The sequence below is a fragment of the Tachypleus tridentatus genome, chromosome 7, assembly GCF_004210375.1.
Source record: "Tachypleus tridentatus isolate NWPU-2018 chromosome 7, ASM421037v1, whole genome shotgun sequence".
Classification (NCBI taxonomy): domain Eukaryota; kingdom Metazoa; phylum Arthropoda; class Merostomata; order Xiphosura; family Limulidae; genus Tachypleus; species Tachypleus tridentatus.
This window is the reverse complement of record NC_134831.1, coordinates 161,540,592-161,567,982: the sequence shown is the minus strand read 5'-3', so window position 1 is coordinate 161,567,982 and position 27,391 is coordinate 161,540,592. Positions and strand designations below refer to the sequence as shown.

Below are 27,391 nucleotides of genomic sequence, written 5' to 3'. Positions count from 1 at the left end.
TTTATTTTTATTTGACCTTTGGTAAAGACTGACATTAAGCCTAATAATATGTTTCACACTTCCTTGTCTGCAACTTTTCGGGTGTTTCAAAAGTGGATTCAAGCCATCCATCACTGTCATCTTGTGCTTTCTAACTGGCGGATAAAAAGGGCGTTTCGTTTTTTGTACACTTTAATTCAGGAACTTTGAGTTCTTGTGGTGTTTACATCACTAATACATCTTCGTTAAACAAGATATGTCTAGTCTGAACTGAAATTTTCATGGTTGCTTTCTATTGAGTATTTTGCTATTTATGCAATATGTACTATATCACTATTCGACTTGTGTCTCGTGTTATACCTGCAAGCAGAAATAAAGTAACAATTTTTGTCTACTACATATTTATCTAGAATTAAAGAGAACTCTAATATTGTGTCTACGTTCTTTTAATATTGCTTATTACGTAATTAAAAACATCGATATATAATTGAAAAGCTATAGCAGTATAAGTCCGCAGAGATACCGCTATGCCACTGGGAGGCTGTGTGTTCATTTGTTTTTTGAATTTCGAGCAAAGCCATTCGAGGGCTATCTGCGCTATCCGTCCCTAATTTAGCAGTGTAAGACTAGAAGGAAGGCAGCTAGTAATCACCATCCACCGCCAACTCTTGGGCTACTCTTTTACCAACGAATAGCAGGATTGACTGTCACATTATAACGTACCCACGGCTGAAAGGGCGAGCATGTTTGGTACGACGGGGATTCAAACCCGCGACCCTCGGATTACGAGTCGAACACCTTAACCCAACTGGCCATGCCGAGCCACTGTGTGTTCGTAATTAAGCGCAAAGCTACACAAAGGGCTTCCTGTGCTTTGCCTATCACAGGTATCAAAACCCGGTTTCTAGCAGTATAATTCGGCAGACATATCACCGTGGAACTGGGGAGTTTTTATTTAATTCAATCAAAATGAAAAGTATTAAACCATTTTTATATTATTGTCAGTAAGTAAAATTGGCATTTGGTTTGTTTGTTTTTGGCCTAACACCTAGTTACTTAACAGTAAATTTGAATAGTTATAACGCTACAAAAAATCGAATTGTGATAACCGTGGTGGACGTGGCATATATAGCCTATCGTGCAGCTTTGGGCTTAACAACAAACAAAACAAAATTCTGGCCCTCTATTGACGTATTTAGTACCATATACAATTGAAAATAATATCTTAGTGATCTATAAATAGCATAAAACTACACCTATAGTATGAGTCTAAGGAAAATCTACCTTATGAAAAAAACCCCAAAAAATTAGTTAAGTTTCGGGTATACAGCCGTAAAGTCAGTTGGGATAGGTTTACTTGCAGTTTGCATTTTGTTTTTAAGGGGGCCTGGGTCATCGTTATTATATCTTAGTTACCAGTGACGAGTGCTTCATAACTTTAGCAATAATGCCATTAATTCTGGTTGTTCGAGCTTTCTCTTTGCTGCTAACAAATTCTAATGGATGCTACGTTAGTTTAATTGAGAAATACAATGCTATTATGTTGAAAAGTGGATAACTTCATAATAGAGAACAAAAAGAGATAATGGTTGCACTATGTCTATCATATAAGACCAAGCGTGGCCAAGTGGTTAGTGTGCCAGACTGTAGAGATGAGTTCCATTTATTGTCAAAAAAGGTGAAATAAAAAATTCTGATTTGCACTTTACGGCCATAAGTACATTATAAGAGTGAGAGTCATATGCCACTATTCGATATGCAAAAAGCAACCCAAGAGATGGCTGTGAATGGTGTTGATAATTGCATACTGTGATAGTCTATCACTTCAGAATTTGAAACGGCTAATGCAGATAACCCTTGTGTAGTTTTGCGCAAAACTTACTACATTTGACCTATAATGTATGTACTAGGAAAGTAAGATCCTTTCAATTTATGATTTCGCGAAACAGGTGAAACGTATGTTTCCCCAATGATTCATTGGTAGCAGCAATATAGAATGTAGATATATTACACTAAAATGATTTTGAATATAAAAATCAGCTAGTGACGTGACAGCCACAGCCGATATAAATTTTTGGTGAAACGGAATGTATTAGAACTATTATGACACTGTTTGACATTTTTAGGTAATGTGATACCAACCAAAATTGATCGCTTTTGGGAAGGATGTATAAGAATCCCTTCCGACGCAAAATATTTCTACAATTAAATCATAAAAGAATGTATTCAAATCGAGGATTTTTAATATGAGATATGCCTTTTACTTAATGACACTGGAAAAATAAGGAATATGTGTCAACGTGGGGTACCAAGACCATCCAGAAGGAGACCTGCAACAAGTCAAGTCTTGTAACAAGTGAGAATCTATGAACACAGTGGCCAGTGAAAAAGTCTATTTGACCCAAGCAATAGTATGCTAAATAATCAAGATAAGGCTTCAAGTCATAACTCCTATTCAACCGTAGCATACCTGAAGGAATGAAATGGATATAGTGTCTTTTAAAATGAAAGGTGTATATATAATAAGTAAACCGGACAGTAAACATAGATGTTGATGTTGTGATACGCGATTTATTATTAATGGCTTGGTTCTTGACATGAAATCTATTCAACGATGGAAAACAAAGTAGCTCAGTAATTTGTCTTATCCATTTTTTTCTTTTTTTCTTTAAGGCTCATCTCTTATTGAATTAAATCACGAATGAATAGATTTTAATTATAAAGTACTCCTTGTCAAAATTAAGTATTTACAAATTATTAAAGCCCATTCATTAGTAAAAAAAAGAAAGAAAAACTGAATAAAAGTGGGGAATACCATAAATCAGTAAAAACTTTTAACAAAATGTGTTTAAAGCAAAGCTACACTGGGATATGTGCTGTGTCTACCTCGTGGAATTTAACCGAGGTTTTAGTGTTATAGGTCAGAAGACCTACCGTTGTTCTGTAGCGTATATTTGAAAACAAAACAAAAGAAAAACGTATATCAGAAATGATTTGTCGTTTTTATGGAAAATAGCTCAAATCTGCCAAATTGCTAAAAGTGGGAAACGTAAAAAAAAATCAAAATGCGCAAAATCGTCACTATTGACGTATTTATTTTTAGTTGTAATTCATACTGAAAAATGGAGTGGCCACTAGGGGTTTAAAACTGTGATATTGTTCCGATTTTTCCGAGGTCTTTCAGCCATGGGAGCGTTATAATGCTTCAGCCAGTCTCACTATTCGTTGGTAAAAAAGTAGCCTGAAAGTTAGCGGCTGGTGGCGATAATTTTTCTATAGTCTTTCTACACTAATGGCTAGCGCAAATAAGCCACTTGTAGCTTTGCGCGAAATTCAAAACATACAAACTCATGTGCGATAAGCTTTGCTCTCCAGAAGCACAGTGGTGTGCCGGCGGACTCAGAATTCTAGAAACCGGGTTTCAACACCTGTGATGCGCAGAGAACAAACAGCTCAATGTGTAGCGTTGTGCTTAACGTTGCACAAACAAACCATTTTCTTGAACAATTATGATTATTTTGAACACAGAAAACGTTTCAATCCCGAATATAATTATACTTATTTGGAGAATTTATTTAGTTTCTACCTAAAAACACGACTACAGTGATAACAAACTAAACTTACGTCTTCTGCCATTCTAAGACTAATTTAAAGTACACCTTGTGAAACATCTTGGTGAACGATGCGTTAGCTTTGAAGGCACTTCTTAAGATAAAAAGTATAAAATATTTGATAGACTTGCCAATATTAATTACGATGATTTTATCCTTCTAGCGCCATCTTGAACAGTACAACGACGATATAACGTACAATTATTTTTTCTACCGAAAACGACTTGGTTATTAATTTAAAAAGTTCTGTCTGATAATAAAATACATTTTATAGTAAGTTGTCCAGAAATAAATGTCGCTTTTGAACTGCAAAGTTTGGAAAAGTATAAAACAATGTTGTAAAACATGCTTTAATCAAAGTAAGCACCATTTGCTTCAACACACTTTTGCCAACATGTAACGATGCTGTTTATGCCCCTACTGTAGAAATCATATTTTTTATGGTCTTTAAACTTCCTGAAAGCTTCTTCTGCAGCTGCCTGGTTTTGAAAGCGTTGTCAAAGTGCTAAAAAAACACGAAAATTTGTAGGGGAAAGATCTGGAGAATAAGGTAGAATAAGCAGAACCTCAATTCTCAATTCGTTCAATTTTTGGAGAGTGAGACCTTGATAGGTCTCATAATGCCGGTTTTGTTGATCTTCAGTCAGCTCATGCGGAACCCACTTATTCAACATTTTCGTCTTTGCAGTCGCACTCAGGTGATTGGCCATCCTTGATTTGCTTATGCCTAGCTTTTCTGCCAGCTCACGTACTGTGGTGCGAGGGTCTGTCTCAACTGCTTCCCTTAATGTGTTTTCATCTAAGGATGGTTTCCTTCCACAACCTTGGTGGTCTTCAAGACGTTCATCTTCATTTCGAAACCTTTGGAACTAACTCTGAAATGCACGTTTAGTAACAGATCCATGATCAAATGCCTAGCTGATGTTTAGTGCAGTTTCAGTAGCTTTTCATCTAAGTTTGAAGTAGTAGAGGAAAATCAGACGAAAGTCCTTCTTGTCCATGCTGCCCCGAGGGTTGCAAAACTTACTCTGAGTACAATTGAAATAGCAGACAATTAAAACACCTTGTAAGCGACAAACGTTGGATGAAACCAAACAACCAACCAACGATAAGTTACTCAGTATTCAGCTTCTAAATATCATCGTGAGAATTCCGACATTTATTTCTGGACAACCTAATAATTTAAACTAGATAAAAATAGCCAAATATGACTAGAAATAAGTGCAGCTAGTTCGTTTTATATTAAAATGAAGTTAATTATGCCCGGTTACAGTTTCCATAGTTTACGTAACTGGTAGGGGGCTACAAGGACAGGGAAAGTAATTATACCTGGGCAATGCGAATTGGCTTGGTTTGTTTTGAATTTCGCGCAAAGCTACTCGAGGGCTGTCTGCGGTAGCCGTTCCTAATTTAGCAGTGTAAGACGAGAGGGAAGGCAGCTAGTCATCACCACCCACCGCTAACTCTTGGGCTACTCTTTTAAGGAGTTCGACTCGTAATCTGAGTGTCGCGGGTTCGAATTTCCCTCGCACCAAACATGCTTGTCCTTTCAGTCGTGAGAGCATTATAATGTGACGGTCAATCCCACTATTATTTGGTAAAAGAGTAGCCCAAAAGTTGGCAGTGGGTGGTCATGACTAGCTGCCTTTCCTCTAGTCTTACACTGCTAAATTAGGAACAGCTAGCGCAGATAGCCCTTGAGTAGCTTTGCGCGAAATTCAAAACAAAAACAAATTTCTTTGTGCATAAGTGTGTCTGGTGTTTAACGTATTAAACTGGGATCCAAGGGTATCGGGTTAGAGATATGATGGCTTGATGTTACTACTAAACACGCTTAGCATTTTAACATAAAGGTGAATTACAAAAATACCAATAAAGCACACTATTCGGTAAAGAAAAATGTAACAGCTTAAGGCGGCGGGTGCTACTAATTGATCACCTTCTCTATTGTTAGTCCTCCCCCTGGGACAGCGGCAAGTGTACAGATTTACGACGCTAAAATCATGGGTTCGTTTCCCCTGGGTGGACACATTAGATTGCCGATGTGGCTTTGCTATAAGAAAACACACACATATAAAAACATTGTGGGTAACGGACCATAATTAATACTGTTATCCTTAAACCACAGAGGTTTGTGACCTGGCCAGTTTGTCCATTATTTACTTTACGACGTCTTTCAGGTGAACAAACAAAGACGTTTTTAGTTGTTGTTTTAATAAAGAGGTTTGTTCGAAAAGTCACATTGATTTTATTATGTCTCGTAACTTTGAATTTATTATTATAACTTGTTTACAAATTCTCATGAAACATAGGTTCCAACGTCTTCAAATATCCAATGTACACATGGTTAGGTTACGATCTAAAAGTGGCTATCAGTTTCATTCAAGGTTATGATCAAACGACTCGGTGATAGTAGAATTAAATTAAAACGTGTTAAGGCCATAAGTCACGTGCACCTCCCTGCGTTATTTTTACGTTATTATTTATTCGAGATGCCTATCACTTGTCTGGGTGAGACAGTCTGCTATTACTTAACGTCTGCAGTCTTGTACGACGCTATCTTTTTGTCTTGTATGCAGCTTTGTATTCGCTTTGAGTGAAAGGTAGAACTCGTTGAACAATATCTTGATGCTAAAAGATTCCGTCATAAAATTCGTTAGCTTTTGAAACGACTATCGCATAAGAATTAGCTCCTGTCGTTTTTTTTCATTATTATTTCTTCTTACATCATAGATATTGTTTGAATATGATTACCACTTTCAGAAGATCCGGATTCTCGACAGCATTCTTCTTAATTATATCATCTAAAGGGAAAGAGGGTGAAATTTGATTTTAAACCTAAGAACAGTATTTTATAAATTTTGGCATATATATATTATATTATATTGTATTGTATTGTATTGTATTGTATTGTATTGTATTGTATTGTATTGTATTGTATTGTATATTATATTATATTATATTATATTATATTATATTATATTATATTATATTATATTATATTATATTATATTATATTATATTATATTATATTATATATTAATATAAATTTTTGAATAATATTTTCCTTAACATTTTGTTGCCTTTCTTCTTTGTTCATCTGAAGAGTTTTTATTTCTTTCTTTGTTTTTGTTTGTAGTTAAGCCTAAAAAGAAACAAAGAGTTATCTGTGCTTTACCCCCCACGGGTATCAAAATCCAGTTTCCAGCGTTGCAGCTCCGCAGACTTTTCGCTTTGTCACTGCGGGTGGGGGTGGTATCTAAAGAAAGTGAGTGGACGATTTTATTATTATTATTATTACTATTTAAGTCACTATTTTGTCACATATTTTAATATAAACTTTAACGTAATATTTCTCTTAATTTTTATAAAGTGATTTTACACGCCAGGGATGGGTAAGTTGTGTAGTCAAATTAACTGTACACATTAGTAATCAAGAACCATCTCTTTCATAGATCTTACCTGCGTCACTTTGACGTTTGTTTCGAATGTTCGTACAACGCTGGACAAAAGTTATCTTCGCTGGTCGTTTCTTAATATTTAACTGATAGACTAGAGAGGAGGCAGTAACACCCATCGTTAATGTCGAATTTCATTGTCACACTTGTACAATGTACGGAATACGCTTTTGCAGCAACAGGTACTAATCTTGAATCTTTTGATTCACAGTCAGGCACTCTAACCGCCAGGCCACGCCCGGCCCATTACTTGAAAAGTAACTGCGGAATCTAAACACAACTATAAGGTTTATCAAGTTCTTACGTCTATCATTAGAGTGCATTTGCCCAAATAACCAAAATATACACATGGTCCACAATCTTTACAGTTCTGGCATTCGTTATTAGGTTATATTCCATTTTATTGTCTGTCACATCAATACATGGTTCACGGTTTTTATACTTGTTACGTTCATTATTAGGGTGTATTTCATTAAAGTAACAATAAAATTTCAACACGATCTACAGTCTTGATAGTTCTGTCATTGAAGTAAATATAAGAAAATAAATGGCCCACAGTTCTTTTAGCTTTTGTCATTTGTCACTAAGGGCATTTTGTCTAAGCAAGGGTAATGTCTAATAGTGATATACACTTTAAAGTTCTTTCGAACCTCACCAGGGTGTGCTTTGTTAGAATAAGTATAAATCTACACGTGTCCTGTAGGTGGCTCAGACATCTCTTTTTTTTTTTTTTTTTTTAACGTAGCTAGAAAGCGAATGAAATTATATCCTGATATTATTGTGTTTCATGAGTAATAGTGCTTTTGCAGACTGTTATTACTGACAGTTTTGTTGTGATCTATCGTATCCCCACTCACTAATTGTAGAACATTGCATTTATTTGTACATGCAAAATAAACTGATTTTGTGAGGTGACAGTTGACTGTTTAACTTTCATAAATGTATAGATGAGAACAAATGATGTTTAATCTGTATCGCAAGTGGTAAAATCAAGTATCATTGCAGCTCTTTAGTATGAGAGTCGTTATCAAATTCCATTCCTTTGACCGGCTGTTCAAACGTACATGTCACCAAAGATTACCAGTAGTAGTAATTGAAAAGTCATAGGCATACCATTAGTGACAAAATGTGTCTAACAACCACTGATTAGTGGACGGTGAAAAAATAACCTTTCAAAATGAAACATATGTCCGTCTGTATTCCAATTGACTAATTCACCCAACTGTGATCAGGATTTGACCAAACCATCCGAAAGGGTATCTGATAATCAATTTGAAAGTTACATTACAAAAACTACACTAGGGTATCTGAAACTTACATTACAAAACTACGCTAGGGTATCTGACAATCAATCTGAAACGTACATTACAAAACTGCACTAGGGTATCTGATAATCAATTTGAAACATACATTACAAAACTACACTAGGGTATCTGATAATCAATTTGAAACTTGCATTACGAAACTGCACTAGGATATCTGATAATCAATCTGAAACGTACATTACAAAACTGCACTAGGGTATCTGATAATCAATTTGAAACATACATTACAAAACTACACTAGGATATCTGACAATCAATCTGAAACTTATATTACAAAACTACACTAGGATATCTGACAATCGATCTGAAACGTACATTACAAAACTGCACTAGGATATCTGACAATCAATCTGAAACTTACATTACAAAACTACACTAGGATATCTGACAATCAATCTGAAACTTACATTACAAAACTACATTAGGATATCTGACAATCAATCTGAAACTTACATTACAAAACTACACTAGGATATCTGACAATCAATCTGAAACTTACATTACAAAACTACACTAGGATATCTGACAATCAATCTGAAACTTACATTACAAAAACTACACTATGATATCTGACAATCGATCTGAAACTTGATAATGTATTTTTAGTCGTCTTTCAATGTTTCCTCCACCGAGAAAATTAGAAAACATTAGAGGAACTAGTGGAGATAGTGCAAGTTTTTGTTAGTGTAATGTGGTCTTGTAATATGTGCCTTCAGTTTCTTACAAGATGCATCCAGAATGTACTCGAACCTTTATATTGATCACGCCCCTACAGTGCTGAATGTACACCCTTCCCTCTTCAAAGATCTTATTACGACGGCATTTACCGACAGTGAATCGAACTGTACTGCAATAATTCTCTACCAACAGTACCTGTTGATCAAAAACAGAGACGAACAGATTACGATTACACGAGTAATCTTTCAACATTCTTGTGGAGCTCGTGCCACATGTTGTCCAGACTTTTATCGCTACAAAATTCAATTTTACGAAAATATCGTATAAAGTAACCGGTTATAGAATACAGACAGAGTGTAATAAGAACGGACTAACATACTAATGGAGTAACAAGCGAAAAGAGTTGCGAAAAAAAAGTCGCAAATTATCGTTGGTCATATCACAAAATATAGGATAAAACGACCAAATATTGCCCTCGATGTCTTTACCACACCTTTATTCAGGCCTCACACATAGGAGTACGGGCTAATTAGCCAACTGAGGACCTTCCGCGAATGAAGAAATGAAGGAAAGTTAGTGTCTTTAAGTACTTATTATTTGCTTATTTAATCAATATCGTATTACTCATATTTGATTAATATATGTGAACTTATCAAGTGAACAAATTTACCTCAGTGTCTAAGAGTGCTATTAAACACAGGGCCGGGTTTGGGATGTATATAATCAACTACTGTGTTTAGGCGTTTGTTTTCATACAACGTGCTTGGCTATTGTAATTTCGAGTAGATAACAGAGAGGCTTCGGCTGACCTTCTGATTAAGGTTTTCGATTGTAATTTCCAATAGATTACGAAGTGGCCTAGTATGGACTGGTGGTAAGGACGATCGACTTGCAATGTGCGAGTTCTAGTTCGAATCCCTTCACCTAACATGCTCGCCCTTTCAGCCATTTCAATTCTAATATCTGTTAGTGAAAAAGTAGTCCAAGTGTTAACTGAATTAATGGCGGCTAGCACAGATAGCCCTCGAGTAGCTTAACTTTACATGAAATTCAATGAAGAAGGGATGGTGTTTTTAACGAATATCAAGACAATGTTACCTCTTGGTATCAACTTTAACCTCTTTGTTCCTCTTCTCTTAATTCTCAAGTACCTTTTCGTTTTTTTTGCCTTCAACCTTGGAATTACTAATGAGGTCACGATTTTAATATTTTTTTTCTAAACTATGTACAGAGTGTTTGTGAGTTCATGACTTTGTCATTTACATGGGTCATGATAAGCATAAGAGAGACACAAAAGTACCATCAACATTGTAATTAACACTATTAGTTATTCATGGTGTCCGATGTAGAAACTAAGTGATTTTATCCTTTTTTTCAAATCAGTTCTTTCAATGAATGCTCTAAGAAACAAAGAACATAATTGTACTCAATGCGGTGAAATATGTGGATCCCACAGGTATTGATGATATAAAACAAGTCAGTAATTTGAAGATTAACATATAAGTCCAGTACAGTCTGTTTATTAGCGACCAAGGCTATCAAACAGTTCGTTTTATTTGCAAAACAAGCACATATTTACTAGTTACAAGTTAAAGTATTCTGTGGCGACTTCATAGTCAGAAAGCATGGTAAGGGTTGACTTTTAATTAAAATTCGCTCACGTTTGTTATAACGTAGACAAAAGACATAAAAAGGTGCTGTGATTAGTTGAAAATAGACACGTGTTCTGTAAGTACGCAGTCATTCTTTATCTACTCTGCCTGATTCTCCACTGGGTCTGTGGTAAGTTTACAGACTTACAGGGGCCCAGCATGGCCAGGAGGTTAGGACCCTTAACTCGTAAACTGAGAGTCGCAGATTCAAATCCCTAATCCACCAAACATGATCGTCCTTTCAGCCCTTGATGCGTTATGATGTTACCTTCAATCTCACCATTCGTTGGTAAGAGAGTAGCCCAAGTGTTGGCGGCGGATGGTGATGACTAGCTGCTCTCCCTCTAGTCTTGCACTGTTAAATTAGGAACAGCTAGCACAGACAGCACTCGTGTAGCTTTACACGAAATCGAAATTCACAACAAACGAAACGGATTCACAGAATGCAAATACCCGCTGTGTAACTTTGCTTTTAAAAACAATAACCTATGTATTTGTGTATTTATAACAATTTTTTTACAGTAAAGTGCCATAACTATTTTTACGGATAAACAATATACTTTTCTTCTTTCTTGTATTTCTTTTAAAAACATCACTAAGTATATTCGTATTTTTACGATAAAAGAAGGTGTGTTTTCAATAATTGCACTGAATGAATTAATATTTATTCGATAAAAGCAAATGCATTTTTGATAATATCCTTCGCTGGACTCGTAGTTATTCAGTTTTAAATTGTGTTTGTTCTTTCCTTAGTATAGATTATCCATTGTTTAGCCTTACACTAAGGAAAGAACAGACACTGTGGACATTGGTAGCACAACATGTATTTCTAATAATATTACTAATTAAATCGGTATTTATTCAGAAAAAGAAGACGATATTTTTTCCTTCTTTTCAGTAAGGAAGTGAACTCTGAAACCATGTCCTAACAACAACCCTTTCACTAAGGGGTCAGTTAGTCACAATTTTCTCAATGAATTAAGCAATCAAACGATTAACCTTGTCAGACAGTTTGAAGGGGCGTTAAAAATATTAGGTAAAATTCGTTTTTGAACACACAGGTCAGATAGGTAACAACCAAGTATGTGGTTTGACCTTAACTCTTGAAGAAAGAAATTAATTGTTTAAAATGCATCCCATATTAGTTACCACAGACGAATAAAATTATATTAATTACCACCGTTATTATCATTCTTGTGGCGTGTTTAAGAAACATTGTGTAAGGTGAAAGAAAGCGCGAGCAGCGTGTGACGAGCACTGTTTCAAGTAAGTTTCTACAAAGCGAACAGAAGTTGTTATTTGTTTCCTTCAGAAATATTCTGAGCATAATTAGCCAAGGTTAAAACGTGTGAGTATTGTAAGCACTGTCTCACGTTGAACAATTCTGAGCTTAATTAGCCAAGGTTTGGACGTGTAAGTATTGTCATACGTTGAAGAATTCTGAGCATAATTAGCCAAGATTTAGACGTATGAGTATTGTAAATATTGCCATATGTTGAACAATTCTGAGCGTAATTAGCCAAGGTTTAAACGTGTAAGTATTGTCTTACGTTGAAGAATTCTGAGCATAATTAGTCAAGGTTTAGACGTGTGAGTATTTGCAAGTATTGTTTTACGTTGAACAAGTGTTAGGTTTCGAAACTTTTAATTTCATGTGATAAAATTGCATTTTGCTAATAAATGTAACAACACCATGGTTGTGAAACATAAATAATAACACGCTGGAACTAATTTCCAATCTGAACGGCATCTTATACGTGAGTGGAGAAGATTTAAGATCCTTTAGGTTCAGATATAGCCCTTCAGAATTTTGACCTACTGATTGGAAAAAAGACAGCTAATCTGTACTTTCCGCCATCACAAGGAATCTATACGACTTTTTAAATCTCATAACCGAATTAATTACCACTTTTATAACGTGTCCATATCTGAAAATACAGAGGGTGTTCAATAACATTAAGCCTTAAATCTCGATATTTTAAATTCCCAGCCCGTTAGGCTAGCCACTAGGTTACACCCGGTCAGTATTGAAATTAAAAATACATTTGTTTTTAACGGTGATGCTAAGCTTTATTCACCGTATTCCATTTTCTTTTGTATCTCTTCTGTACGATGTATACTGTTTTTTTTTTTAATCTGGCCGAATCAGTGTCTGTATAAATATAATATGTTGGTTTGGATTTCGCGCAAAGCTACACAAGTACTATCTTCGCTAGCCATCCCTAATTTAGCAATGTAAGACTAGAGGGAAAGCCGCTAGTCATCACCACCAACTCTGGGGCTACTCTTTTACTAATGAATAGTGGGATTTACCGTCACATTATAACGCCCATATGGCTGAAAAAGCGAACATGTTTGGTGTCACGGGGATTCGAATCCGCGCCCCTCGGCTTACGAGTCGAGGTGCCTTAACCACCTAGCTATGCCGAGCCTAAATATAATAGGACTGTCTGTTGCATGTACATTTAACTACTTCGCATGTTCACTTGGTCCATGCGGGGGTACAAACATTTTGTTTTACATTTTTTATGGACGTTTTTACTACTTCTTCCCCTTCCTTTAAATGAATTTTACTCGTTTGATCTCAACCAATGGAGGTTCATTGGGTATAAAGATACATACAAGTTTTCAGTTTTGAATTTTGTGTTTTACAGTTTTTAGGGGCATTTTTTACAATAACATAAAAAAAGCAAATTTTCATGTTCTTAGATAACCTTTCTTTAATCACGAATTTATACAAGTTCCGTCTAGGTGGGTATTCCTGCTAGTTTTCTATATTTATAAAAATGTTTGTTTTGAATTTTTCGCAAAGCTACACGAGGGCTATCTGCGCTATTGTTTCCTAATATAACAGTGTAAAATTAGAGGGAAGATAGTTAGTCATCACCACCGACTGTCAACTCTTGGGCTACTCTTTTACTAACGAATAGTGGGATTGCCCATCACATTGTAGTGCACACACGACTGAAAAGGAGTAACGGGAATTCGTATCCATTACACTCAAATTACGAGTCGAGTGCTCTAACCATCTGGCCATGCCGGGCGATTTCTAGAAGTACCCACGAATTGTCAAAATTTATACAATAGTTTTAATGTGTCAGTTTGAAGTATTTTGTAGATAATAATTGTTTTCGTCATATATGAAAATATTGGGCAAATTCCATGTTTCAGTTTGAAAATGTGCACTATCATTGAGTTACGGCCCGGCATGGCCAGGTGATAAAGTCACTCGACTCGTAATCTGAGGGCCACGGGTTCGAATCCCCATCACACCAAACATTTTCGCCCTTTCAGCCGTGGGAGCGTTATAATGGTACGTTCAATCCCATTATTTGTTACTAAAAAAAGTAGCTCAAGAGTTGGCGGTGGGTGGTGGTGATGAATAGCTGCCTTCCCTCTAGTCTTACACTGCTAAATTAGGGACGGTTAGCGCAGATAGCTCTCGAGTAGCTTTGGGCGAAATTAAAAAAAGCAAATAAAACAAAATAAACATTAATTTATATATTGTATTAGTTTCATATTAATCATTTGTCTTTTCTGCCCCAAGTTGATGGGAGGTACTAGTTGATAAAGGAACATAAACTGTTAACGCGGATATCATGTTTAAACGAACAAACAAGAGAACGAATGGTTTTTATGGGGCATCATTTTAATTTCACTGCTTTAACGCTACAAATGGTGGATGGCTCAACTAAACAAGGAAGATGGAAGAAAAATACGGGAATTCAACGCCATATAAAAGTGAACTGTTATGCTTCACGTAATAACAGTACCCTTGCACCGTACGAACGATCTGTGTGATATGGCTCAATATGATGGAAATTGGTAGACCCCACCCCCTTTTATAGCATTACGTCTTATGGTCGGCATTGCCAAGGTACCTTTGCTAATGACTTTACATTTCCTTAACAATCAATATTTGATCTACCTGATCATTATTAGTCCATCATTAAGTGTGCGTTTCATTCCTACCTACTAAATCTTGTAAATGATACAACATTTATGAATGAATCAAAGGTTAGGAACTCCAAGACTTGACCTTTGAATACGACTTCAGCAACTTCAAGGGAAATATCTATGCGGAAATTGTTCCATGTTCAAGATTTCTGGTAGCATTAGTCTGCCAATATTAAGTTATCTATCGTTGAATGTTTCATGAAACTAGTAGCAGGAATTCTGTTTATGAAAGCTAGTACTCCTGCCATCTGGTGATGAACTCAACTACTTACAATACACTGTACTTATAGCACATGTATAATAATTGTTTTTTATGAGATGTTTACCTGAGAAAACAGCTTGTTCGACGACCAATAAGCAAAATGTTGTTCCGGGCTGATGCTCTAAATGACCCAAGGTCTATAGCCACCATGGTGAGTTGAACACGTTTCTCACTATCAGCGAGAGCACTATGTATTAAACTACAATATTTTTGTATATTATTGTTGTTATCTATATAAATATCTGTGGTATTTCATAGTTGTACCGTATTCAGAAAAGTTTGTTTCGATTATATATTTATTTTTGTTTATTTTGAACTCCACGTGATCTTTGTTGTTTGAACACACACACACACACACATATATATATAGAGAGAGATATATAACTATGTTAAAACTAAACTAACAAACACAACCCAACCTAATTTATAAAATACAATGCAACAACTGCAACGACTACTATATTGGAGAAACAAGTAGAAAAATGGAAACTAGATTCAAATAACAAAAAAAAACCACCTTCACACGTTTTTGAATATTGCAAATCAAACAAACACAACATAACCATAGAAAATACACAAATATTAAGTAGGTAAATACATATAAACAAACGCAAAATTAAAGAAGACCTTACTTAAACAACAACTAAAACCAAAATTAAACCGATATAAAGGAACACCTTTATACCTACACTCATTAATAACTTAACATCCACCTGCAACGCCCCCTACAATCCGGTACCCATTTGTACTCTCGTCCCTGAGACGTGTTCGTCAACAGTCACATTCAAACTCTCTCTTTCTTAACTTGAAGATGAACTAGGAAAGTCGAAAAGTTGTTCTCTCCTAATTAATAAAAGTGTTAATACCCTTACCAGCCATTCTGAGATACATATTGATAATAGATATACAGATGTTCAATTACATTTATTCTATTTATTCTCTTACTTGGCTATGAATGATTTATATTACATTGATGTTTAGTGACGTTATTTCATTACTGATACTGTATTATAATATTATACAATACATTCAAAACTTGCTATCTGATAATAATAGATGTATCTATCGAAATGGGGTGACATTTAAAAGTTTTTTTTAATAAATTTGTTTTATTTTGGAAAAAAAAATTGAAACAACGCGCGTTACAAAAAAGTAATATATGGAATCGTGAAAACCAGGGGCAACTATTTTCGAAAGCCTTCCTTCCTAAAATACGCATTAAAAGTTATCACAATGTAAGTTAAGTGACTCTTAAAAATATCGTTCTACCACTTATATGTGGTGAGAATTTTTACCTGAAGATTTTGTTTGTTTGTTGAGAATTAAGCAGAAAGCTACACAATGGGCTATTTGTGCTCTACCCACCAGGGGTATCGAAACCCGGTTTTTAGGATGTATGTCCACAGACATACTACTGTACCACTAGGGAGCTTACCTAAAACTACCGGCCTACAAGCTCTTGGGTTAGAATTTAGGATGAAAGCAGTTATAAACAATATTTTGCAATAGTATTTTATAACCATTTAATATATTTAATTATTTAGTAAATCTAAGCTCTTTCAGATCGTCAAAGGTTTAGTTGTATAACTATTATTATATAATATAAATTCAATTCGAAAGATTACAGCATTGAATTACCTAAAGCCCAGATGCTACTTTTTAAAAACATTAATTTGAATTTCGCAGAATATATCTTAAAATAAGATGCGTAAATCGTAGCTGAAAACAACAACAAATCTTGTTGCTTACTAAAGTAATTTTTCACTGCTGTGCGCTTGATAAAACGAAAAACAAACAAGCAATCAACTATTATAGTCTAGTGTCTTACATATTTAGTAAAAATCTTTAGCAGAGCATCTTGTTGGTTATTACATGGGTTATTATTATTTATCGTATTTTTAGGCCGGTTTCAGGCCTTCAAGTTGGACGTTAATAGCCCTCCTTCCCCATGGCACAGTTGTATGTCACAAACAAACGTTTATAGCTACAGTGGGTAGCTAAACTCGTGTCGCTATTTTACTTTTGTTGGTATTGAAATTATAACAGTTATTTCTGGTGTGCTGTTAAAAACAACAACGACTGCCGTATAGGCGGCGGTGCTAACTTTTTGCCCTTCTTCTATTTAATCATGATTTCTTAGTAGAGTTTATAGTTAATTGTAAGCGAGCCGTAGACGGTTTGAAAAAGGCTAATTTTTCGCCTACTTAAATATTACGTCATCACATATTACTTGTAAGTCGTCAGTTCTTTTGTTCGTTTTTTGTTTTCATATATTTGAATGCGTACGAATTTACTGCTTAGCAACCGCTTGTGTTATTTTAGTAACACTACTACAATAATGTGACGGTATCATGATTTGGTAGTTAGCAAAATTATTCGTCTGATCTCCGCCAACTATTTTTGGTTAGCACCTCCATTTTTTTTATACTGATGATATATGATGAAACTTTATTTTTTCTTTGTGTGTTTTTAAGCATCCAGAAATATTATAACATAATGTCATCTTCAAGTCAAGTACTGCATTTTGATTCATCATACTATAGGCTAATTTTCCCGAAATGATTCTGGAGGGGTCACCTGTTTTAACCTTTCGCACCACTATTGTGTTATCTGTCATTCAGTCAGTAGACACAGAAATCACATACTGCAGTGAAACATGCGCATGCCATGAACTACAAGAAGAATTATACACTCTGTAGACTATGCTATGTATTATAATTTATCTCGGACGATTTCAAATCACCGGGAATTTGGATTTAGAAGTTAATTAAATGTCGATACGTATCAAATGTATATTTTCTGACAAGATTGATACACACAATTTTCTTTCTTAACACAAATATATTTTAATATACAAATAAAAATAGAATCTATAGTAATGGGTATTACAAATAGTTAACACAAATGATTATTTATATACAAATTCACGAATAATATTCAGTCTTCTATCTGGTCTGGAACTGAATATTTTATCAATGGTCCAGGTCCACGAGGCGCAAATTACTTTTATGTTGATACACATATATACTTCATTTGATGAGAATGCTAGCTAGCTCTATTCTTGTTTGGCCTAACGCAGTTTACAAAGTTACTTTTCACAGGGGAAGATAGATATCAAATGTCCTCGTAGATATACTAACTTCCGAAGTTAATTCTTTGAAGTTTAACAGTTCGTAATATTCGAAATCTATAAACGTTCCTAGCCAAATTATGTAGTTTTCCAATTAATAAGCGTTAATCACAGTTATTGCTTCCGAGGTTCATAGTATACTGACTGTAGCTAATGTACAATATTCTGTCTCTAGAGTATCAGTTTTATATATCATTAACGTGAGATTCTTGAACGTTCAGCAATGTTGGAAAACACACTATTGTTTTCGAAAACTATATTTTGTTGATTCTTGCTCTCGAAAATATTCTACAAATTTGGAGAACAGGCGGGACATAGCAACACACATTCAGCAGTACACGTCATAAGCATAAAACTGAAACAAACGTAGGTATTAAAATAAACGTTTAACGGTAAATTCGTCACAATTACAACACAACATGACATATGAACTTCAGAAGCAAGAAATGTAAGCATTTATTACTTTTAATTTGGGTTTTATTTATTCTTGAAACATAACGTTTTGGGGGACCCTAGAAAATTACATCTAGTCACTTAGTCAAATAATGAGTAAAAACATACGGGACGAGAAGGCTTTGTATTCCAAATGGCCATCGTTTTTATTCTGAAATATTCTGTATTACATAATAGAATGAGCCCTAAACAATAAGATATGAACACTGTTCGCAAAATAAGACACACTGATACATAAGAGCCGAATTAGGGGGGCAGAAGGAGCATGTGACGCCCCACATTAAATGTTTTGTTCATTAACAAAAACCTTTCTCGCTTCACTACTTCTTGTCTACCCGTTCTCCCCAATTTTGAAGAAATTTAGGCCCACGCAATGACGCGAAGTTAGGAGTGCGCGAGGACGAAAACAAATAATATTGTCGTCAGTTTATCATAGATGAGTAAAGCTTTCAAAAGCTTGAGTGAAAACTGACCTAAGTTGTTCACAGATTTATTAACATGTTCGTTGTTATCGAAAAAAAAACGGTTTTTTGAGGATGGTTATGCCTTATTGTTAAAGTTTCTAATTTTTCTCAGATGAGAAATACTAATGTCATTATTATGAAGCTATTTTTCCTTTCCCACAATTTTCCACATTTACAAAAGTGAGATACTACCCCTTTTTAAATATATTGTAAGATATCAAAACGCGAGTTACTTGCGATTGAAAAGATATATTTAGGATATATTTATTTCACCTACAGTTTATAACGCTTCAGTTTAAGAGTTCACGTAACTATTGTCATTTAATATCAATATAAGTTTAGTTAATAAGTTATATATATATATTAGGCGATTTGGCCGTCGTGCATTTCTGTCTCTTATTGACGTTTTTTCAATCAAAAGCGTTCGTTTGATACAACGATGTTATTTTTGAAAGTGATTTTTTTATATCTGCAATTTATGGTTTATAATAAAAATCTTTGTTTGTTTCTGAATGCTAGAGAAACAGTTGTAAAAGGTAACATAAATTATCAAACTGAAAAATATATATATTTAATAGTATATTTAAAAATAACGTTAAAACCTCAGTAGATAGTGCTAAGTTATGGGTTTTTGAAGCGCAAAGCTGCACAAAGGTTATATGCACTGTCTCAGCTGGAGGGATCCAAACTCACATTTTAGCATTATGAGCTTAACGTTAAGCCATAGAAGCCAGATTCTCACGGGACAGATTTGAAACTAAAATCATGAACAGTAATTTTGACCACGCAGATTTGTTTAGCTACACTGAATTTTAATAGGTATTTTTCGCGTGATTATTTTTTAATCACATTTTATTTTCAGGGCATGAATAAAAAATATCGTGTTAATTTCTGAAGTACCCAATTAAATGAATATAAAAATATTGTCAGAAAATTTTAGCTTTAAATAATAAATGCTATGTGGACGATGTCTTGTTTCTTGACATTCCCACGTTTTGAAAACACAATATGCTATATACATTCTACAGATTATAAGTCCAAAGACGTTGGAGCATTACATAGAATAAATAAAAATGTGTGCTTGTGTTCCACAGAGGTTTTATCAACTATTTATAGTTATTGATTGAACACCACCTTGCAGCATTTATAAATAAGGACTTTGTGTTTATTACTTGTGTTACCCAGAAATGTAGCCATATTTATATCCACACACACACTTTCTCCCTTCAGTTTAAATGTACCCCGATGGCTCAGCGATCAGTTTACTGACTTATATCACTAAAATTTGGGGTTATATTTGTCACGATGAACAGAGCACCTTATGCTTATTGTATCATTTGTAGTTTGAATAGAAAGAAACATCAATTAAAAAGATTAAAGTTTGTGTCATGACAAACCCCAAATAATTACAGTTAACATGTTTTGTTTTAAATGCTACCATATAATAGAGTTTGTTAGAATTATTTTTAAATTTTGAGATAAAATTAAACATAAAAGTAAATTATTTCATGCTATATTTGGATGATTGCAATTACATGTCCCCTGCTGGTACAGCAGTAAGTCTTTGGATTTACAACGCTAAAATCAGGGGTTCGATTCCCCTCGATGAACTCAGCAGATAGCCTGATGTGGCTTTGCTATAAGAAAACACACACACACAATTATACGCATTTCTAACGTATGTATGTAAGTGTTTCTTAAGGTTTAGCAAAGGATAAGTTGAACACGTCCTATAATGTCATTTTAAACAATGTTTATACCTTTATAGGTTTAGCCGTTTTCTTAAACATTAACAAAAATATATCAAAATAACAAATAAATCCACACACAACGTAATGAACTCGTAAAATGAAATAAAATAATTGATAGGACCATAAGAAAAAAAAAGAGGAAAAACAATGGTAACATTTTCGTTCTTCTGTAAGGTCAAGTGACCAAAACATTGGCTGGATATTGTGCTATCTCGTAGAACAACATACCCGTAGGTCCCGCATGGCCAGGTTGTTAGGCTACTTGACTCGCAATTTGAGGGTCACGGATTCGAATTCTAATCTATTCTACCAAACATGCTCGTCTTTTCAGCTGTGGGTGCGTTATAATGTTTGATCATCCCACCATTCGTTGGTAAAAGAGTAGCTCAAGAGTTGATGACTAGCTGCCTTCCCTCTAGTTTTTTACTGCTAAATCAGGGACAGCTAGCGTTGATAGTCGTGTTGTAGCTTAGCGCAGAATTAAAACAAACAAACAGTAGCCATAGAGTTGAGCCGTAAATGCTGTGAATTAATGGCTTTCTCTCTGGTGTACAAGTTTAAAATTAGTGATGCCTATGCGCAGATTACCATGTGTGTAGACTTGCGCGATAATTCCAGGAAACAAACAATTGTTTTATATTTTCACAGTTGTGCGACTTATTCAGATTTTGACATTAACAAGCATTTTCAGTCATAAACACCACCTTAATAATGCTAGGAAGCAAAGGCTTTGGATGTAAGACAGAACTGTTAAGTAATAATGTAATTTGTTTGTAGTTGAGCACAAAGCTGTACAGTAGACTATATCTGGTGTGTCCACCACGAGTATCTAAGCCCAGTTTTAGACTTATAAACTTACAGACTTACCACTGTGCCGATGAGGGATGTGCGAGTTTTGACCAGTAGAATAATTTGAATATGTAATTACCTATGGTGGCTTTGTGATGTATTTAATACTAATGTTTCATGTTTTCCGTCACAAAAACAAATTTTGAATAACCTCATGCTGAAATCATGCGTTCTTGTTTTGACAGAAATTTAAAAATAGTAACAAATATATAATAATGGAAATAATTATGTAAATGAATAAGTGGTGGTCCATGATTGCGAGTGTTCTATTTCCAACTTGATGCAAATATTTTACATAATACCTTCCATAGTTTTTAGGCCAGGGGGTAATTTGGGGGTCGCGGATTCGGATCCCCGTTACATCGAACATGCTCACCTTTTCAGCCATGTGGGAATTATTATGTGACGATCAATCCCACTATTCGCCGGTAAAACAATAGCCCAATAGTTGGCGGTGGGTGGTGATAACTCTATTCTTACACTGCTAAATTAGGGTCTGCTAATGCAGATAGCTCTCGCGTAGTTTTGCGTAAAATTCAAAAACAAACAAACAATCCATAGTTTTTCTCGTATTTATTCACTTTTCGTTTTGCTACAAATAAATAATCTGCTATTTCACGTGGATTGATATGCATAACTAATCACCATCAGTTTTAGAATTTAAATAAATTTTAGGTTGCTGACAGTTGCTTTAAATACTGAAACGTTTTTTATTGTTAAAACTTGTGAGCTTAAAAATGGTCGCACTAGTAATCAGAACGTCGTACCTGTTCTAAAACAAATCTTATTACTGTAAAAGCTGTAAGTTGTAATATAATTAAATAGTAATTACTCAAAACGAAACTACGTTTTAAATTGTTTTATTTTGTTATACATTATTTTCTTCGAGAAGTTTGTGTTGTAATACAGATATTCTTTTCGTGTACTACAAAAGATTTTAAGTAATAAAAAAATTTAATATAAGTGTGCTTTTATGTTCATCGCTTTCTTACCAATAGGTAGCGCTGTTTTATATTTATCTAATTTCAGTTGCTACACATGTTCCAACATGGAAGAAAGTACTAATAGTAATAATATGAAACCTCGACTTCCACAAAAACGTTATTATCGTCAACGGGCTCATTCAAATCCTATTGCAGACCACTGTATCAATTAGTAAGTTTAGTTTATACATCTACACTATATATATTGGTGCCTGTATTTGCTTAACGATAAATACCTATTTCCAAATTTATACATTGAGACTTAACAAATCTCTCAGTTAAGTCTAACGCAGCTGAACATTGCTTTTATTGTGTCAGATGTGTGTGATGGGTGCTGTAACAGTCATGAATAAATTTTATATTAAAATTGTTTATTCAGAGAGTGAAGTACAAGCAGCAAAAATAAATTTTGTATCACTTGTTGACACTTATTTTTCTCAAAAGTCAAATCATATAGAATTTTATATAATATTAATTCATAAAGTAGCTTATGGCACGACTTTTCCACATTTCTGTAAAATTGAAGGATATAAAAAGAGCTTATGGGTTAGAGCATATTACACATAGATTCAGAGAAGTTTAACTTGGTATTATAAGAATAATATGTTAAATAACAAGGTCATACAATTAGAAATCTCATATGCTATAGTAACCAAAAATATTTAATAATTTGCTTTTTCTCACACATTGGTTATTGAACTTGTTTACGGTTTTGTTTTGTTTTATTAATTATTTTAAGGTTTGGAAAAGGAAGATTAGGCTTTGTTAAGGCAGTTTTGTTTTTCTAGTAGATTGATTGCTTTATAGAATGAATTGCTATCAGCATTAGAGGTTGACACCTTACAAGAGTTTAAAAATAGTCTGTAAATTCCTTACAAATTAGAGATGTGTTTAAGTTTTCTTAAAGGTGGGTGTACAATGATAGCCTTGAAGGTCCAAATGGTCTTATGTTTGAAATGTTTCAGGAAATTCAGTGTATTTTTGTAGGTGCATATCAACAGTCAACATGTATGATTTGAAAAAAAAGTGGTTATATTAACAGCAGAAAGTACAAAAAATTGTTCTTCAGTGCTTGATGAGAATTTTTTAGTGTAGTGTATATTTACACAGTTCTTTCAAAGCTGTTTTTTACTGTCTGAATTAACACTCATTTTCTTATCTTCACATGTTTTCACACCAGTGACATTCTTTATCTCATGCTTCTTGGTTTTCAAAACAAACTATAGTCTATTAAGAAATTTATTTTCTCCTTTTTGTAGTAATTATCCATTCACATAGAAACAAAGTTACTTTGCATGCTACTCCATCCTAGATAAGAAATTCTAATCAATGATGTTTATTAAGCAACTCATAGTGATAATTTATGCAGTTTTGTGGTTTTACTTTATACAAAAGAGTGCCCTTGTAGTTTAGAGAGTTAATATATATCACCTAGAATAAGTGTTTAATAATTTTATTTGTTTAACTTAAGCGTAGATTGGAGATGGTACCAACTGAAAAAATATTCATATTCATTACCTAGCACTGCACAAAACTTCACCTGAAGCCATTTTAATCAAATTTTAATCTAAGCTTGAAAATGTATTTATGTATAGTAGAAAGAAGGTATGATGAGAGAAGACAAGTTTAACAGGCTAAGCTGCAGCTAAGATTTAAAGTTTTACTTTTTCTCAAGGATGGGTTTTGCAAGAACAACCTTAAAGAGGGTCCCTTGTTTTAGGTTCTGTATAGTGAGGTTTCCAAGAAAGGTAAAATCAAATACAAAATCCATGTAAAATTATTAGTACTGACTAAATAATCAACATTCTACAAAAAACTCAGGATACAGATTCAGCTTTGTGTGAGAAGTAACATGCAATGTGGCTGTGCTCTTGTAAGCTGCAAATAGAGGCCAAATAGATCAATATAGCAATTTTTGGTAAATAGGACAAGCAGTTGATCTCTTATTAAAAATACCATTTTATTTTGGTAATGTGTGATCAGTAGGGCTGTTATTTACATTTCTACTCTGTGTGAGAACTTTTCCAAATCATTCTGTTCATGACCAGTTTTCTTCTTTAAATGGAAAGATAATAAAGCCAGAATATGTTGCAACTGACACATGACCACATAATAGAAATCAGGACACAGAAAGGCAGGGAATTTTGTTTTGGAAACTTGAAATGTCATGCAAAGTGCAAACAAGAAGTAAGAGCATTGTACCTGGTTTTGCCTTGATAAGAATAGCTTTAGTAAACTTTTATATTTTTCACACATTATTATTTTTATTGATATTAATCAAAATATTCAGTTAGGTAAAGAAATCATTTTGAATTTTTTGCAAAAAAATATCAATTGATATAGTTCATCTAATTAAAACTCAAGATATTTAAAGCCAGATTTATCTTGGAAAAACATATAACAAGTTTGTTATTTACACTCATACATAAAAATTTAAAAAAATTTGATTTCAGTGCACTCTCAATAAAATCATCAGTAGCTCAATAGGAGAAAAAGTCAATGATTTTGAACAAGAAGAGTATTAGTGTGTCCATGTGACATGATTGCAAGTGTAGTTTTATATTTTCAGCCAATAAGTATTTATCACCAGGGTTTATTGTGGTGTAATATAACTGGCTATATTTCAGCTTCTCACCTCAAGAAGTCATAGACTACTGACATAAACATGTCATAAGAACACTGTTTCCTTTCATTTGAGCTGTAAAAGTTACAGTTCTGGTAGTTTTGATTTTTTTATATGTATAAAAAAAAAGCTTGAGAAAAACATACTCTATCATTTTGCACTTCATTTTATTTAATATTGTAGCAGTATGATAGGAAAAATGTTTCATCACGGAATAACATGAGGGAGGCAAAGTTGAACCATTATGTTCTTGCCTGTATCAAGTTTTATTTTACCAATAAGACCACTATGTTAGGCCATGTTTGCTTTTAGTCATGTTAGTCTAAGTAACTGCTTGAATGGGCAAAGAAAATCATTGAAAATAATTTAAAAACAGTATATAAATGAATATGAAAAGGAGTTAAAACTTGTTAGATATATTAAATAAAAAAAATCAGCTTGTTTTAAATGTTGGCATAGTAAAAAGTTATTTTTGTATGTAAATAGGAAATTCCATGTCTTGGTTTTCAAACTGAAGAAAGATAAAACTTAAAATTTTGTAAAATAAAAACTTTGAAAGTTTTAAAAGAAGGTAGGAATACAAAAATGTTTAATTCCAATCTTCAATTTGATATATCAAACTCATAAATTTGTACAAATATAACACAAGTATCAGATTTGTTTCAGCTACATAGCCTAAAGAAAATAACTCCAAAGTTTTAGGCTATTTCTTTCAGTAGTTTTTGTCACAGTACAACAGGTGTAATGATTCAATGCTTCTGGGTCTCGATGTTAAGTTATCAATGCTTAGAATAAATGGGTCAGTCTGCCAGTTTTTCTTATCCTACTTTGAACATACTTAAAGTTATCCTTTTTCAAATCAAGGATGTGACATTTAAATGTGGTCTTCATACATCACTATTACTCAGATGTTTTTGTATAATATGAATGAGCATATTCTACTCAGTTCCAGAAAGAAATTATTCATTGACTTAAATTATGTTATAGTTTTAAGCTAACTTCATCAGTATCAGTTGTTAGGACAGTAGTATTTATTCTGAAGAAAAGTGCATGATAAACATGAATAATATACATTACTGATGTTACTGTCAGTGAAAATCATATTCAACATTAACATCTAAATGCCTGTATCAGTTGCACTCACTACCATGGATGCAAACTTATTTCAAGTTCACCATATTCAAATTGGTTAAGGGGACAGTTTGGAGTGATAACCATAAGAAGCATCTTTTGCTCACATCTGAGATGACATAAAATACACAAGTATAGGTAATTACGTTTTTTCATCACTTCATTTTATTTTTAAGGGATAACAATTAGCTGTTTGGTTCAACTAGACTCTGGTTTGCTACAGCTACCCTACTCAAGACTACATATAGAAACCCTTTTTTTTTATACATTCAACCACAATCACTAAATTACTCATTCAGTCTCCTTCTGCACACTGTAAATATTGTAGCATCTATTTCATAAGATGGCTGCCTTGCTTGCAAGATGATGATGTTTTAATTGTAATTGTGTCCAACTTTGTTTTTCATCTCTTAAACTTTTGTCCCTCAATCCTAGTGTTTGCAAATTTTTAAAGACAATTTCATCTAGATTCCAGATCTCCTAACAGTTCCAAAAATCTTAGTCATGTTTCTCTGAGCCCCTCTTTTCTCCAGAAAAAACAAAATAAAACATGCTAAGAAATTTCAACCTATCTACATATGATAACAGTTTCAAACTTGAAATCATTCTGGTGACAACCCTAACACTGGTGTGAAATTAAGATCTCTTTTGATTTATACTCAGTGTGAGCAGTTTATTGAGGGGACTGGTTAGAATTGACAACAAGAATTTGTATTGTAGTTGTTCTTTAATAGAAACTGAAATTCCCACCTTCACTGCTTAAAACATCTGTTGTAAAATCATGTGTAGCTTAAGCAATTAAATGTTGAGTTCTTTGGGCTTGTTTACATGTTTGTATATTGCCTAATATGTTAAGAACTTTGAAGTTGTATTCATTGTTTATAAAAATAGTAGGCTTGGTTAACTGAGGAGTGCATTAATTATAAACATTTTTTCTATATTAATTAATATTAAAACTATTCATTATTTATCCTGGCTTATTTTGAAATATATAATTTGTTATATGCAGTGTTTTCAGTTGATTGTCTTGTGAAATTTCATGTAGAGCATTTTTAAATGAAATATTTGTCTTCTAGTTCTTAACC

General features: G+C 33.8%; 1 protein-coding gene across 5 annotated transcripts in view; it reads left to right on the top strand.

Annotated features, from left to right (window-relative positions):
* LOC143257060 (tRNA (guanine-N(7)-)-methyltransferase) overlaps positions 1–27,391 on the top strand; it is a 56,942-nt gene that overhangs the window by 21,129 nt on the left and 8,422 nt on the right. For 2 of the 5 annotated variants that reach the window (XM_076515184.1, XM_076515182.1), the window contains exons 2-3: positions 6,730–6,858; positions 22,599–22,724. In XM_076515184.1, the coding sequence (XP_076371299.1) occupies positions 22,618–22,724 (107 nt within the window). In that variant the 5' untranslated portion in view covers positions 6,730–6,858; positions 22,599–22,617. Of the gene's footprint in view, positions 1–6,126; positions 6,194–6,729; positions 6,859–22,598; positions 22,725–27,391 lie in introns of those variants that run through there. The other 3 variants (XM_076515183.1, XM_076515186.1, XM_076515185.1) reach the window with 3 other exon arrangements.